We start from the raw sequence: 12,842 nt of genomic DNA on the forward strand, positions 1-12,842 counted from the left end.
AGGTACTTGAGTGGTTTCTGGTGTTTCCTTCAAGCCATTCCAGAAAATGGCTCGGTTTTGCCAGGCAGCGAGACTCGTTTCCTGCGTTGGGTATTGCCTGCTGGTAGCCGCTGTACTGGGCAGCGAGAGGCAGAGCTCCTGCCGGAGGGGTTGCACGGGAAGTCTTTTTGGGCAGCGCTTGCTGGTGTCTGTTTTGTGCAGGCAGATGCACTGACGATTTGAGGCCATCACGTGTTCAAGGGGTACAAGCTAACCCGTGTGTGCAGAGGGGAAGAAAGACCTGAAAACTAACCCAGGAAGAGACTGGAGTGCAGCTGAGTTTCTTAAAGAAACGTCCACGAGCACGCTGACAAGCTCACTGAATGTCTGCAGCTTGCGCAGACTCTTTATCTAGGGGAGGTGGAAACTGTTTTCCTTCCAAGGCTGTTCCCAGCACAGTCTCCAGAAGGTATTTCCCACCCTGGTGATGGTAGTGTTGTACTTGGCAGGAGGCTGGAGTAGTGATTTGAAAAGTAGCCTGGAAAAGCTGATTTATGGTATAGGATTTTCCGAGTATTAAGTCTGGTCCCTATAACTCATCAATTACAACTTGACACCAGTTCTTCCGTTGTTTCAGGAGAACAACAAAAAAGCAACTGATGGCTTTCGCTCTGGACCTCCCAGGATAAATACTGCAGGCGTGCACAAAGCCCTGTCAGACAGGGCGAGGGAGCAGAAAACCTTCGCTGCCAAGCCTGCTATGCTGCCTAACTGAAACCTCTTCCCTAATGCACTTAATGCGTCCGTAGCTCCCATCAGCTGAGCCCTGAGCGTGCCTTCTGAAGGCTCCATTTGGCAAACCCTGGTCGCTTGTTTTCTGTCGAGTAGCAGGAATCCGGAGAGCCTGCGGGGAGCCAGCGTGTCACCTCGGGCACCCAGAGCACTCCTGTGGGACTAGAGCCATGTGGTTCTGATATGTAAAATCTTTATCAATTTACATAATTCCAGCAGCTGTTGGAGGTTCACCTTTCAGCTCGCCACCAGTGCAGATTTCCTAGCCCTTCTATCGGACTTTATGACCTGCATTTGCAGCTTTGCATTACTTGGTGTGAGTTCAGCAATTAACACTGGCAGTAAGTGGGTTAGTGCTGCTATTTCCACGTGGTGGTAACTACGGGTGAGCTTTTCTGTTGACCGTAACCACACTGTTTTTCCACGAGCAGTCAGGTACAAGTCCTGTACCCTGGTTCTCACTTCTCCCTTGGATGCCTTTTCCCCGCGCACCTCCTCACAGTGAGTCAGGAGCTGCTGGCACTGTGCTCGCTCGTGCTCCCGGTCCGAGGGTTCAGCCAGGAGCTGCGATTATTGCTAAACACGCAGGCCTTCCTGGGGTATGATTTCAGGCAGGAATCCGACCTATGCCTTGCTTTGCATTCATTTGCAAGAGCCTGCTCGCTCCTTCGCCTTCAGAGGAGAGAAGTCCCCGCTGTACAGCCTGATGGCAACTCCCTGAAGCTCTGCTCTGGCGAAGCATGAGGGACTGGACGACTGCACCACTTCTTTGTAGTGCAGAGAGAGAGTTTTGAGGTATTTTCCCTGTACGGCAGCATCACGAGTTTCAGTTTGCCCTTCAAAAACTCCCCTTTCCCTTTGCGGCTGTTTGTGGGATGGGGCCTGGTTGCTCCCTGGTGAATTTACGTGTCCTTCCTGGGCTGGGAGGAGTTGCAGTATTTAAGAAAATGTATTTCAGTATTTCAACCATGGGGGGTTGTTGTGTTGTTTTTTTTTTCTTTAGTTCTTTGTGTGTCTTTTTTCCTGTTGCTTTGGAGTTACCCCCGTTGCCTGGGTGGGCAGGGTAACAGCAAACATTCCAGGTCAAACTTGCAGTTTGTCATGGTCATGGAAAGCAAACCTCCACTGGTGGCTGCAGGGTGCTCTGAGCTCCTCGGCTCCTGAAGCATGGACAAAGACTACAAGGAGAAATAGGCAGATAAAATTAAGAGGGATGTTCAAGATGAATGTATATTTCTTTCATGAAATAAGGGGAAAAAGCTAGTGTTTTGCATGTCAAATATTTTTGCCATTTGCATGCATGTGTTATAATCTGCATTTTCAGTCAGATTCTCCTGGAGAGCTTTGGGTGCTCCGCTGGCAGGCTGGGTCAGCTGGCGTTACCCCAGACGTGCTGCAGTTGGGATCAGCAATGGAGTAAAGATTACAGCGAAGCTCTTCCTAGAAGTTTTACTTTCTGCACCCCTGGTATTTTTGCCATGATGTTTTGGGGTTTATTCAGTCTGAACTTGCAAGCTGCAGATTTCCGGCTGCCTTGGGTTTTTCCAGCATTCCTCGGCCAGGCCTGCCATGAGGGTCTGCTGCTCGTGCAAATGCTGTGAGCAGCGGCCTTGTGGCTGGGGGTCCCCGTCCACGTGCGTTAATGCCACTCACCTTGCTGCTGGCACAAGGCTAGCAGAACACTTGGCAAAGCCGTCTGCAGGTAACGGCTGCGGTGCCGCTCCTGGTAGGAACTGCTCCCAGGGATGCCTGTCCGGGTGCCTGGAGCCCTCTCTCTCTCTGGGTTTGCTTTTGTTCAAATGAGTCAAAAAACGGTTAATGGGGATTCCTTTTATTTTATAAGAAAAAGCTCACTTCTCTTAAATCCAGACATCTGTTCCTTTCCTCTTCCTAGTGCGGGTCTCAGCTGCGTTCCAGGGGCGGCAGGTTCATCAGCAGGGAATGCCGTCAGTGCCCACGTAAGCTGATGGTCGACTGCCCGGGAAGTTAAGGCCTTTCGTTTAACTTCTCGTTCAGGATTTACTCTTTGCTGTGGGTGAAGGATTTGACTGGGTTTGCAGAGATGCCTACCACAGCTGAAGATCTCGGTTCACGTAGTGCTTTCTGGAAAATAAACTTTAAAAACTGCATGTTCCTTCCCCTTTGTGTGCGCTCTGTCCTTGCTGGCAGCTGCCCTGATTCTGCTGAAGTTGTGGAACTTGTCATCAGAGAAGCCAAAGGTTGGAAATTACCACAAAGATCGTGTGTGGTCCCTCGGATATAAGCTGGAAACCTCATTCCAAGCCCTTCACCTGACTTAGAGCATCTCTAGCTGGTCTGATTGCTATTTACTGACTCCAGCACGGAAATCACGTGTCTGAAAAGTGGGGAGCACGCTTCAGATCTGTGTTCCCAGAGAAAAGCATAGTTAGAGTATGTGGAGCAGGCCCAAGCTGGGGAATTTTCAGCAGGTTGTTTAAATGGGGTGGGTTTTTTATGAAGTGGACAGGCAGCTGTTGATACTTGGTTGTCTGTTCTCTGCCTGTGGAGGACAGAAATTTGCACGCTGTTCCAGGTGCCCCTTTGGCACTCTTATTTTTCTGGTGTCTGGGTATCAGCTACGGAATTCTGTGAGACTTCACCAGGCACAGCAAATTACTTCAGTACCATTTGGTTGTGACAGCTGAGGTGGATCATCCTCCACTGACCAGTTCTCATTATTCTTCCAGATTTTGGATTCAGTAACATCTTCACACCTGGCCAGCTGCTTAAAACCTGGTGTGGAAGTCCTCCCTATGCCGCTCCAGAGCTCTTTGAGGGAAAGGAGTACGATGGGCCAAAGGTTGACATTTGGGTATGTCGTGAACCTCCTTCTCTTTTTACTTGGATTTTGGTTTTGCTCTGTTTGGTTTTGATCCTTGCCAACGCAGTGGTGCTCGGCCTGCTGCCGCTGCGTTGATCCGGGCATGCGGGCACCGTGGTGGCGCAGGGACCCCTTGGGTGGGCTTGGGCTGTTGGTGTAGCCATTGGCTTGGAAGAAAGTCTGAATTAAGCTTGAAGGAGAAATGAGGCTGGCCTGGGACTTGAGACGTCACGAGGTCCTTTCCAAGGATTTGCTCCTCCTTGTTTTCTATTTTATTTAAACAATATTTACTGCTATTAACCCCGGCCTCTCTCGGTCTCTCCCTGTGTTGCTGACGTGACCTTTGTTTTGGATGCAGAGTCTCGGCGTGGTGCTGTACGTGCTGGTCTGCGGCGCTCTGCCCTTCGACGGGAGCACGCTGCAGAATCTGCGCGCGAGGGTGCTGAGCGGGAAGTTTCGCATTCCATTTTTCATGTCCACAGGTGAGGCGCACACACCCCGCAGTCTGCCTGCTGCACCAGGCAGGGCTCTGGTCACATCTCTGCTCACAGACCCTTGAAACACTTACATTTCAATGCACGATTTGATTTGTGTGGTGGGTGAGTAGTATGCCAGGAACCCAATCTGTTGGATAGCCGTTTGTAACAGAAGCTAAAAGGAGTTCTGAATCTAGAACTTAGAAACCCAAATATTCTTTCCTAAAAATAATCCGCTTTCTTGTATAGGTAACTGCAAACTATAGCAAAACGTTAGCAAAGATACGCTTACTGAATTCTGGGAAGCATGAAAGCTAAAAATGGAACGGTGACGTAGGAATATGGAGGCTTTCACTCTATCTGCTTTAGACAAGAGGCTTTTTACAGCATTACGGCACATTAATTTCCAGCAATAGCCCCACCACAAGTGAACGTCCACCTCCTGTTTCTGCAAAAGTGTTTTGGAATACTTAAGTAATAACTCTTGTTTCTGAAAAATGTGATTAATTCTTGGGTAAAACCAGCTTTGCTTAAGAGCAGCTCGTATTCTATGGGACCTCTAAGTGGAAAATTCAGTGGGGGTTAAAGGCCCTCTTTTCGGGTTCCCAGCTGAACATCTCATCACACTTGCATGCTCTGAGCCTGGCTCAAGTGGTGGTGCCACACGCGGTTCTGCGGGGGCTGCCTGGCAGAGGTGTGCCTGCAGTAAGCCTTAGGAGCACCGTGCTGGCAGCCTGAGCCACGGCCGCTGTGCCTTGTTCTTCAACCCCACCAAGCCAGTTGGGTCCCAGGCCCATGCCAGCAGGGCGGGCAGGGACAGGGTGACAGCGTGCCACCTAGGGGCGCTGGCAAACAGCACAAGGGCGCTGTGGCCTGGCCAGCCTCCTCCCTAGCATGGGGAAATCCTGCGTGAGGTTTTGGAAGTGTGAAAGGGGCATACTGATCTACAGCTGTATCGGCAGGAAAACTTTGCTCCAGAGGTAGTTTCAGATGGGTTTTGGAAAACCATTGAAAATATTCCTTGACTGAGGATGTCCTCACCCGTAGGAGCTGCGGTAGTGCTGGAAGCTCGGGGCTGGGAGCCAGTGCCACCGTTGTCCTTGGTAGCTTGAAAAGGGGAGGTGCTCCTGTGTCGGGTGGCAGCAGCTACTGAGGTGTCTTGAGAGAGGCTTTCATTCCTGTGCCACTCAATTTAGACCAGTGCTTAGCCAGAGGGCTGTGGGTATTCAGTGTCAAATGTGGCCCCATTAACTTCGAGCATCAGCCTTTGGTTCTGTCTGGAAGGGGCCATGGTCCTTGTCCCACCAGTTGTGTGCAGGTAGCATCAAATGTCTGCAGCAAGTGGCACACCGAGGACTGCATGGGTGCGGAGTGCAGGAGGAGCAGTATTTGTGTTGTGTATGACTCCTTCAAAAAGGCATGTTCTTTCGAAAGAAAGACTTGGCCTTTTTTTTTTTCCTTTTGCCCTTGCAGCACAGGGCTGTTGCCTGCAGAAGTTGTGCCCCTCGCTGTGAGTTACTCCCAGCTCTGTTCTCTTGCAGAATGTGAACATCTGATCCGCCACATGCTGGTCCTGGACCCAAGTAAGCGGCTCTCAATGGAGCAGATCTGCAAACACAAGTGGATGAAGCTTGGAGAGGCTGATGCAGAGTTTGACAGGGTGAGAAGCTGAAGTGAGCTGGTGTGCGAATGGGGTTTGCTCAGTGCACAAAGGACTGCAAACAGGCTCTGGGCAAGTAGTGCCACAGAGCTTGTTTCAGCTGCCTGGAACCCTTATTCCAAGTGCCGGTGTACTGCCTTTCTACTTTGTGTCCCCCTTGTCTTGCTTTCCACATCAGCCTTCAGCTCTGTATGCTTTTATATTTTCTTCCCCCTCTGAATTACTGTACCGTCAGCCTTCAGAGCTCACGCCAGCTTGCAGCCTGGTGGATTGGTTCTGTAGAGCATTCTGACTCATCCCTGTGCCTTTGGGAACATAAGCACTGAAGTCTGCGTCTGTGCTCTTGCAGCTGATAGCAGAGTGTCAGCACCTGAAGACTGAGAGGCAGATGGAGCCACTGAACGAGGATGTGCTGCTGGCAATGGCAGAAATGGGGCTGGACAAGGAGCGCACAGTTCAGGTAACGCCACAGCTGGTGGTTCTGTGCTGCCTCTTCTGGTCGGAGAGCAAATGTCTGTGCTGGTTATCACGTCTGGTAGCTGAGCAACTTCAGCGCAGTATGCAGCTTATTTTATTGCTTGGCAGAAAGCAATTGACCACTTTCTCCTTTTCTTTTAGTCCTTAAGAGCTGATGCTTACGATCACTACAGTGCAATCTACAGCTTGCTGTGCGACCGTCTGAAGAGACACAAGAATCTGCGCATTGCACCATCTCCAAGTATACCACGGACCATGACCTTCCCCACCTCTGCTAACATCCAGGTAGGTCCTGCTTGTATAACGTTCCTGCAGCCCTAGGAAGCCTTCTAAGCCTTCCCTGCTGAACTTGTACTTCCTTGTAAGCATCCTTGTTCTGACGAGTGTCAAAATCTTCCTTGTCTGAGATCTTTTTGTATTCTCAGGGTGCCATAATCTCTGTTCCCAAGTGGTTAGGTCTGTTCTTTGGTGTTAATCTAGTGGCATTTGTAAAGAGGTTGTAAGAGATGCTAGCTTCATGTCTTCTGATCTTGATCCCTCTGCTCAGCAGACAGAGCAGGCAGGCAATACCATGAGCATCAATGTGCCACAAGTCCAGCTCATCAACCCTGAAAACCAGATTGTGGAGGTGAGGTATTCCCCCTGATGACCCCTGCAAGGCTTTTCTCTGAAGCCTTTTGATTGATTGACCCTCACGTTATGTTTCAACATCTCCAATATTTTTTCTGCCCAGACTGACGGAACAATGAACTTGGACAGCGATGAAGGGGAAGAGCCATCACCTGAAGCTCTGGTCCGTTACCTCTCGATGAGAAGGCACACGGTTGGAGTAGCTGACCCACGGTTAGTACTGGACTCTACCTCCTTGATGGAGGATTAAGGGCATTCTTACTACTTGTAAACCCTTTCTCAGCTAGACTTTGGGGCTATATATTTCTAGGTTTCTGTGATCTCTTATTAACAGTGAGTGGGCCTGTAGTAAAGGTTTACTCCTAGAATGTGACTTGGATCCTTCTGAGATGTCACAGATTTGTTCTTGTGTTATGTCGGCAGATCAGAGGATACTGCCTTAGGGAACTTCCAGGCTCTGTTGCATTAGAAGAGTTGATACTGTTTAGGTTGGCAATGGTCTCTAGTTGCCAGGCTGAGAAATACACTGCACAAGGTGCCCGTTGGTCCCAGACCTCAGCTTCACTCTGGTGGTGATGAACGCATGTATCTGTTTCATAGCTGGTATCAAACCTTCAGTTTTCTGCTCCTGCTGTGAGTGGCTTGAAGTTATTCCTGCAAATTCAATTCTTGCTAGAAGGGGAAAGAAATTCAAGGTGTCTCTTCAGCAATAGTGTCTCTTTTAAGTGCATGAAACATTAAAAATATCCTAGACCCATTGAACAACTTGGTTAGCATTTGAGCTGAGGATGAGATTCTTCTCTTCTTCCTGATGAGCTCTGTGTAAGCTTGTAGCTGTGTTGACTGTTGTGCAAGCCAATTTTTCACCTAAGCTGCACTGCTGTCACGTCCTAGCTGAAGTCTTTGTGGTAAGTGCTTTCAGTGTTAATACACAGAGCAAGTGCTGGAAAAAGCTCAACCTGGAGGGGAAAAAAAAGGTAAATGAAAACTGAAAAGCAGCCTGGCTACTTCCCATGACCACTTTCCAGTGAAGTAAAAAGCTTTTTTGTGAAGGGAAGCTGAGCGCGCTGAGCCCATGGGTGTTCCCTTTGCATCATTGCTAAGTCACCTGTCTGTAAATGTGATTGCACAGGACGGAAGTCATGGAAGATCTGCAGAAGCTCCTGCCTGGTTTCCCTCGTGTCACTCCTCAGGCTCCGTTCCTGCAGGTGACCCCGAACGTGAACTTCATGCACAACGTGCTGCCCAGGCAGAACCTGCAGCCCACGGGGCAGCTGGAGTACAAGGTACTGCCTGCTGCGTGTGCTCCCTGCTGCACTCCGGGCTGCACCAGCTCTCGTGTGGTTGTGCGTCTGTGCTCACGCTTGCTTTCTCTATCTGCCAATTCCTTGGACTCTGTAAGCTTCAAGAATTACACTCTTGCTGCTGCTTGAGGTATGATTCTAGTTAGTTACTTAAACTACGAATGAAAGGAGACAGGAATGTGAAACTGAATGGGCTGGGGAGAGAGAAGGCTGCTCCCTGGCTTTGGAGCTGCAGGGGCAGCCTGCCTGCTAACTGAGGAAGAGTGCTGGGAAGCAGGGAGTTACACGCTACCGTTCCACTGACACTGCTTCTCGCTGCCCCACTTCAGCTTGGAGATGTTGGTGGTGATTTCTCCTTTCTCCTGAAGCCCAGAAGTCTTGTCTCCTCTCGTGCTAACATCCCAGTCCTTGGCCTTAAGCCAGGGTTGTAGAAGCGTCTGGTCCTGGGTTGCTAACTGCGCTGTATGTGCTTCCAGGAGCAGTCCCTGCTGCAGCCCCCCACCCTGCAGCTGCTGAATGGCATGGGCCCTCTGGGGCGGAGAGCGTCAGATGGCGGAGCTAACATCCAGTTACACGCACAGCAACTGCTGAAACGTCCTCGAGGTCCATCTCCACTTGTCACTATGACTCCAGTAAGTAGCCAAAGGAAAGAGCAGAACTGGTGGTGCGTTTAAAAATACGTTCTCCTGGAGGCAGAGATAACGGCCTCCAGGTCTCAGCAGAGCAAGCAGTAGGCTCAGGCTGTAGCACTCTTTGGAAGTGCAGCAGTGGCAGTGCCTGCTTGCTTCCAAAAGGATCCCTGCCTCAGGAGCAGTGGGGTGCTCTGTCCCCGCATAGCAGAGTTGCTGTGGTGTCCTGTAGCCAGAAGCTGGCATGATTTTCCTCGTTGGAATTGACGGAGGATTTGTGAACTTCTTACTACAGTTGTTTTTCTGCTCTTTGGCTGATAGAAAATTAAAATGTCAGTCTCGGGTGTTAGTGCACAATCTGTCTTCCTCGTTGCATCCGTATCAGTGAATTTTCCTGGTAGCACCAGAAGCAGCAGCCTTGCTCAGGCAGGGATGTATGGGGAAAGGAAGGTGGGAAGGGGCTCTTGGCCGAGTGCCCTTGGTGCTGCAGAGGAGCTGGCACATCGTTGTGTGAAAGCCTGTTTGGGAAGGTCAGGTGGCTGCTGTGCGGATGGGAGCACGCCGGCTGCCTTCTGGAGCCCATGGCTTCTCTTCTCTCTGCAGGCTGTCCCAGCTGTCACTCCTGTGGATGAGGAGAGCTCCGACGGGGAGCCGGATCAGGAAGCTGTGCAGAGGTAACCCCCCGTCTGCTAACATTTGCCCTTATTACCCTCAAAGAGGCTCACCCTGTGGTGTTCTGCTGCTGAATTAAAACACGAGCAACCTCATTACAGGCAACAGCGTTGATTACAGCAAAGGCTTAACACTTCTCTTGTTCTTGTGGGTGTTGATTACTGTAGGCAATTACTCCTCTGATGCTACTAGGTGCTTACAAGACTGGATTTCCCCTGAAATTCTGTAAGCTATTTCAGCAGTATGTTCTCTAGAAACTCTGAAACTGCTAAATTCCTTTGCTTAGTGTGCACCAGCATGCGATCCACACTAACCTGCAAAATGAGTGCTAAGTGATTCACCCCTCCCTGCTGAGTGATGGAGGTAGGAAGGGCTCATCTGTGGCCTTGGGTGTAAATGCAGCTTTTGTATCAAGACGTGCAGTAAACATCCAACTCTGATGCCTTAAACAAAGTGAGCTTGCTGGAAATGTGGGTACCTCTGGGCTTCTAATTTTAGCTGTAGGCCTTAAAACAGTCTGCTCCAATAGGAGAAGGATTATTAGACATCAGGCTGGAAACTTCTATTCCTTGTCTGCTCCAGACACATACTGGGAAGTGGGTAGAATGTGCTTGTACTCTCTCAGTCCATGAAAACACTAACCATGTCCTTGCTAACATTTTCTCAGTAGCTTTTGTGTAGTTTCTTCTGTCCTAACCAGCTGGTGCGCTATGTGTTGGGTTTGGTTATGGAGTGCTCCTGTTTCTTACCTCAAACTTGAAAAGTTTTCTGGATTTCCCCGGGTTTGTGCAGGCCATCACCTCAAGTAAGACCACATTTTTTCAGGGGCTATGCCTGGGAGAAGGATTCAGATGAGGGGTTGGTTGCAGGCAGAGAAGCTCTGGGGTGGGTAGAGCTCGTATCCCAGAGCCCTTGCCAGCTCTTGTCATTTCAGTGCTTCAGAGCACGGGGATTTGAACAGTGGGTGTGTGCAGTGACGGATTGTGCAGAATGTGTGCTGATACTCCTTTTGCCTACCAGAGCTCAGAAGGAAGTCAAGGCTGGTCCATAGGAAAGAACGTGCTTCCAACCCTGCCTTAGAATTGCCGCAGCCCTTCGGCAGAACGCATCTTGTATTTTCTGCACAGCCTTGTACTCTAGTTCCTTGCCATCCTCATCGTTGTGCTCACCCTCACAGTGTTTTCCAGCTGCACAAGCTGCTGTTCATCCACTTGCCCCAGGCAATATGATGACAGAAATAAGGCCAAGTCGTAGAGCTGAGCAGGTGAAGAGCACGCACCTCTGGAGAGTGCCGGCTGTGGTCGGTTACCCTTCAGCTCTGTACCCTAACTGTGCGCTGTCCTCCCTAGCAGGGCTCAGGAATAAAGATCCTCTGTGCTGGCAGCTGTACACAGATGTGCCACCTAGGCAGCTGTTTACAGTCCTCAAAAATGCAACTTTTATCTCCACTGACATCATCTCACACGGTAGACAGTCTTTCTGGATGTTCAGATCAGATAAATCAGTGATTCTTGGCAAGGTGGCACCTGGACATCTTACCTGGCCAGATTTTCACTTCTCCTATATTAAATCCTCAGGTTTCACTTGTTTAAGAACTAGTCTTGTTTAAGAACTAGCTCAGTTCGAAAGACATTAAAACCCACATGCAGTATTTTATAGGGTGCAAGGTGCTGAGGCGTTCAGATCCCACTGAAGGGCAGTCTCTGTAGCCCCACGGGTCACTTCGCAGTTCTCGGCAGTGCTGTCCTCTCAGACCACACATTCTTCCACCAGATGGCCCAGCAAAAGCCCCATCCAGGTTGTGTGTTAACTTGCTCTCCACCCCCTTATGTTGCAACCCGTAACTAGTCATCAGAGGAGAAGGGTAAATAGCAATAACATCAGGGAGGGATGCAAATATTTAGCTTCTCAGAACAGCGCTCTGAACACTCTGTATGCAGCCACCAGCGAACAATTTTTGCCCTTCTTACTCTGACCTTGAAAGCAGCGTGTATTCTTTTCTCTGCTCCAGGGAACAGCCACATCTCCTTTGAGCTTTGGGAAACTTTCTTCCACCCGAAACGCTGTTAGAGCTCATGATTGGATTGTTCCCTGGAGGTCTGAAATAAAATGATCTTAGCAAACCACAACTGTAAAGCTCTTTGGGAAACTTTCCCTGTCTGCATCAAATGATTCTTAAACAGCTAATGGCACAGACTTTGGCAAGTTACCACGATGCTAAGCGCTCCTCCTCCTGTTAACTTGCTACCTTCTGCTTCCGTGGCGGTAGTAGCTGGCAGAGGCTGGTTTTGGAGGAGACCACTTTTATGCTTTCTGTTCTTCTCTGCTTTACAAGGTGAAGGTGCGGTTGCAAGGAGGCTTAGCAGGGTTACAAAACGGTGAGAATCCCCTCTTAGTATCCCTTGTGTCACTGGCCCAGCGATCTTTGCCACAGTTACCACAGCTGCCGCGTTGCTCCTGGCTCAGCAGCAGGAATAGCTGGGTTCAGAAGTGGGCGTTCGTCCCGCCTGTCCTTGAGCGGGCAGCGTGCTGCCCAGGCGCTTGGCAGAAGCCAGGGCACCCTGTGTAGGTGCTTCACCCCTTATCTTTTCTGGCCCTGTGCCCCCAGCTCTCCGAGCATCGCTGCCACCAGTCCCTACGAGCTCAGGCAGGCGCTGTCAGGACTGCGCAGCGCTCCTCACATCCTTACCGAAGCGGAGGTTGTGCTCTGCGTGCTCCCCGCTCCTGGAGGGGTTGGAGAGGAGCTGCAGGCTGTTCCTTCCAGAGCAGGGGGCTCCTCGGCTTAGGCTACTGATGCCAGGCTCTGGTGCAAGAGGCAAGCCCAGTGTTTTCACCAAGGGCTGCGGCCTGGAGAAGGAGCTGTCTCGCTGCTCGGCTTCCCTTGCTGCTCTTCCCCTGCACATCGCCGGGCGATGTCTGCTCCATGGGGAGCGGAGCAGGGCCTAGATGGCGCCCTGCGACCGGGCTGGGCACCAGGCCTCGCTCGGCCCTGCACTTTGTCATGCTCCTGGGGCAGCCGAGCCTCTGCTCACCCTTAATCCCCGGCGGGCTGTCCCTTACGCGCCCTTCCCGAGCTGTGCTGAGCTGGCCTCTGCTCGCGCGCTGGGCCCAGGGTGTGACAGGTCAGGGCTGAAGTGCAAAGGGCGACCAGCAAGGGGGTGCTGAGCAGCAGCTCTGCTCGGCGCCCCTTCTCTTGCGAGGTTTCTCCTGACTAGTCTCTTGGCGCCATGAAAAGACTTCCCTGAGGCTCGGCAGGGCCTTGGGAGAGGGAGGCAGGCCTGTTGTAGTGCCGTGAATCCTGGCTGACGGCAGCTGGTCATTTCGGTATTCCCAAAGGAATAACCAGCATTCCCCTCGGGCTGACATGCGGCTTTCCTGCTG

General features: G+C 50.9%; 1 protein-coding gene across 1 annotated transcript in view; it reads left to right on the top strand.

The window, feature by feature from the left end:
• SIK3 (SIK family kinase 3) overlaps positions 1-12,842 on the top strand; it is a 37,836-nt gene that overhangs the window by 9,621 nt on the left and 15,373 nt on the right. The window contains 10 exon segments of the mRNA XM_035346145.1: positions 3,480-3,604; positions 3,972-4,095; positions 5,631-5,749; positions 6,099-6,209; positions 6,368-6,511; positions 6,777-6,854; positions 6,960-7,069; positions 7,989-8,142; positions 8,637-8,792; positions 9,393-9,463. Of these exon segments, the coding sequence (XP_035202036.1) occupies positions 3,480-3,604; positions 3,972-4,095; positions 5,631-5,749; positions 6,099-6,209; positions 6,368-6,511; positions 6,777-6,854; positions 6,960-7,069; positions 7,989-8,142; positions 8,637-8,792; positions 9,393-9,463 (1,192 nt within the window).

The sequence above is a fragment of the Oxyura jamaicensis genome, chromosome 24, assembly GCF_011077185.1.
Source record: "Oxyura jamaicensis isolate SHBP4307 breed ruddy duck chromosome 24, BPBGC_Ojam_1.0, whole genome shotgun sequence".
Classification (NCBI taxonomy): Eukaryota; Metazoa; Chordata; class Aves; order Anseriformes; family Anatidae; genus Oxyura; species Oxyura jamaicensis.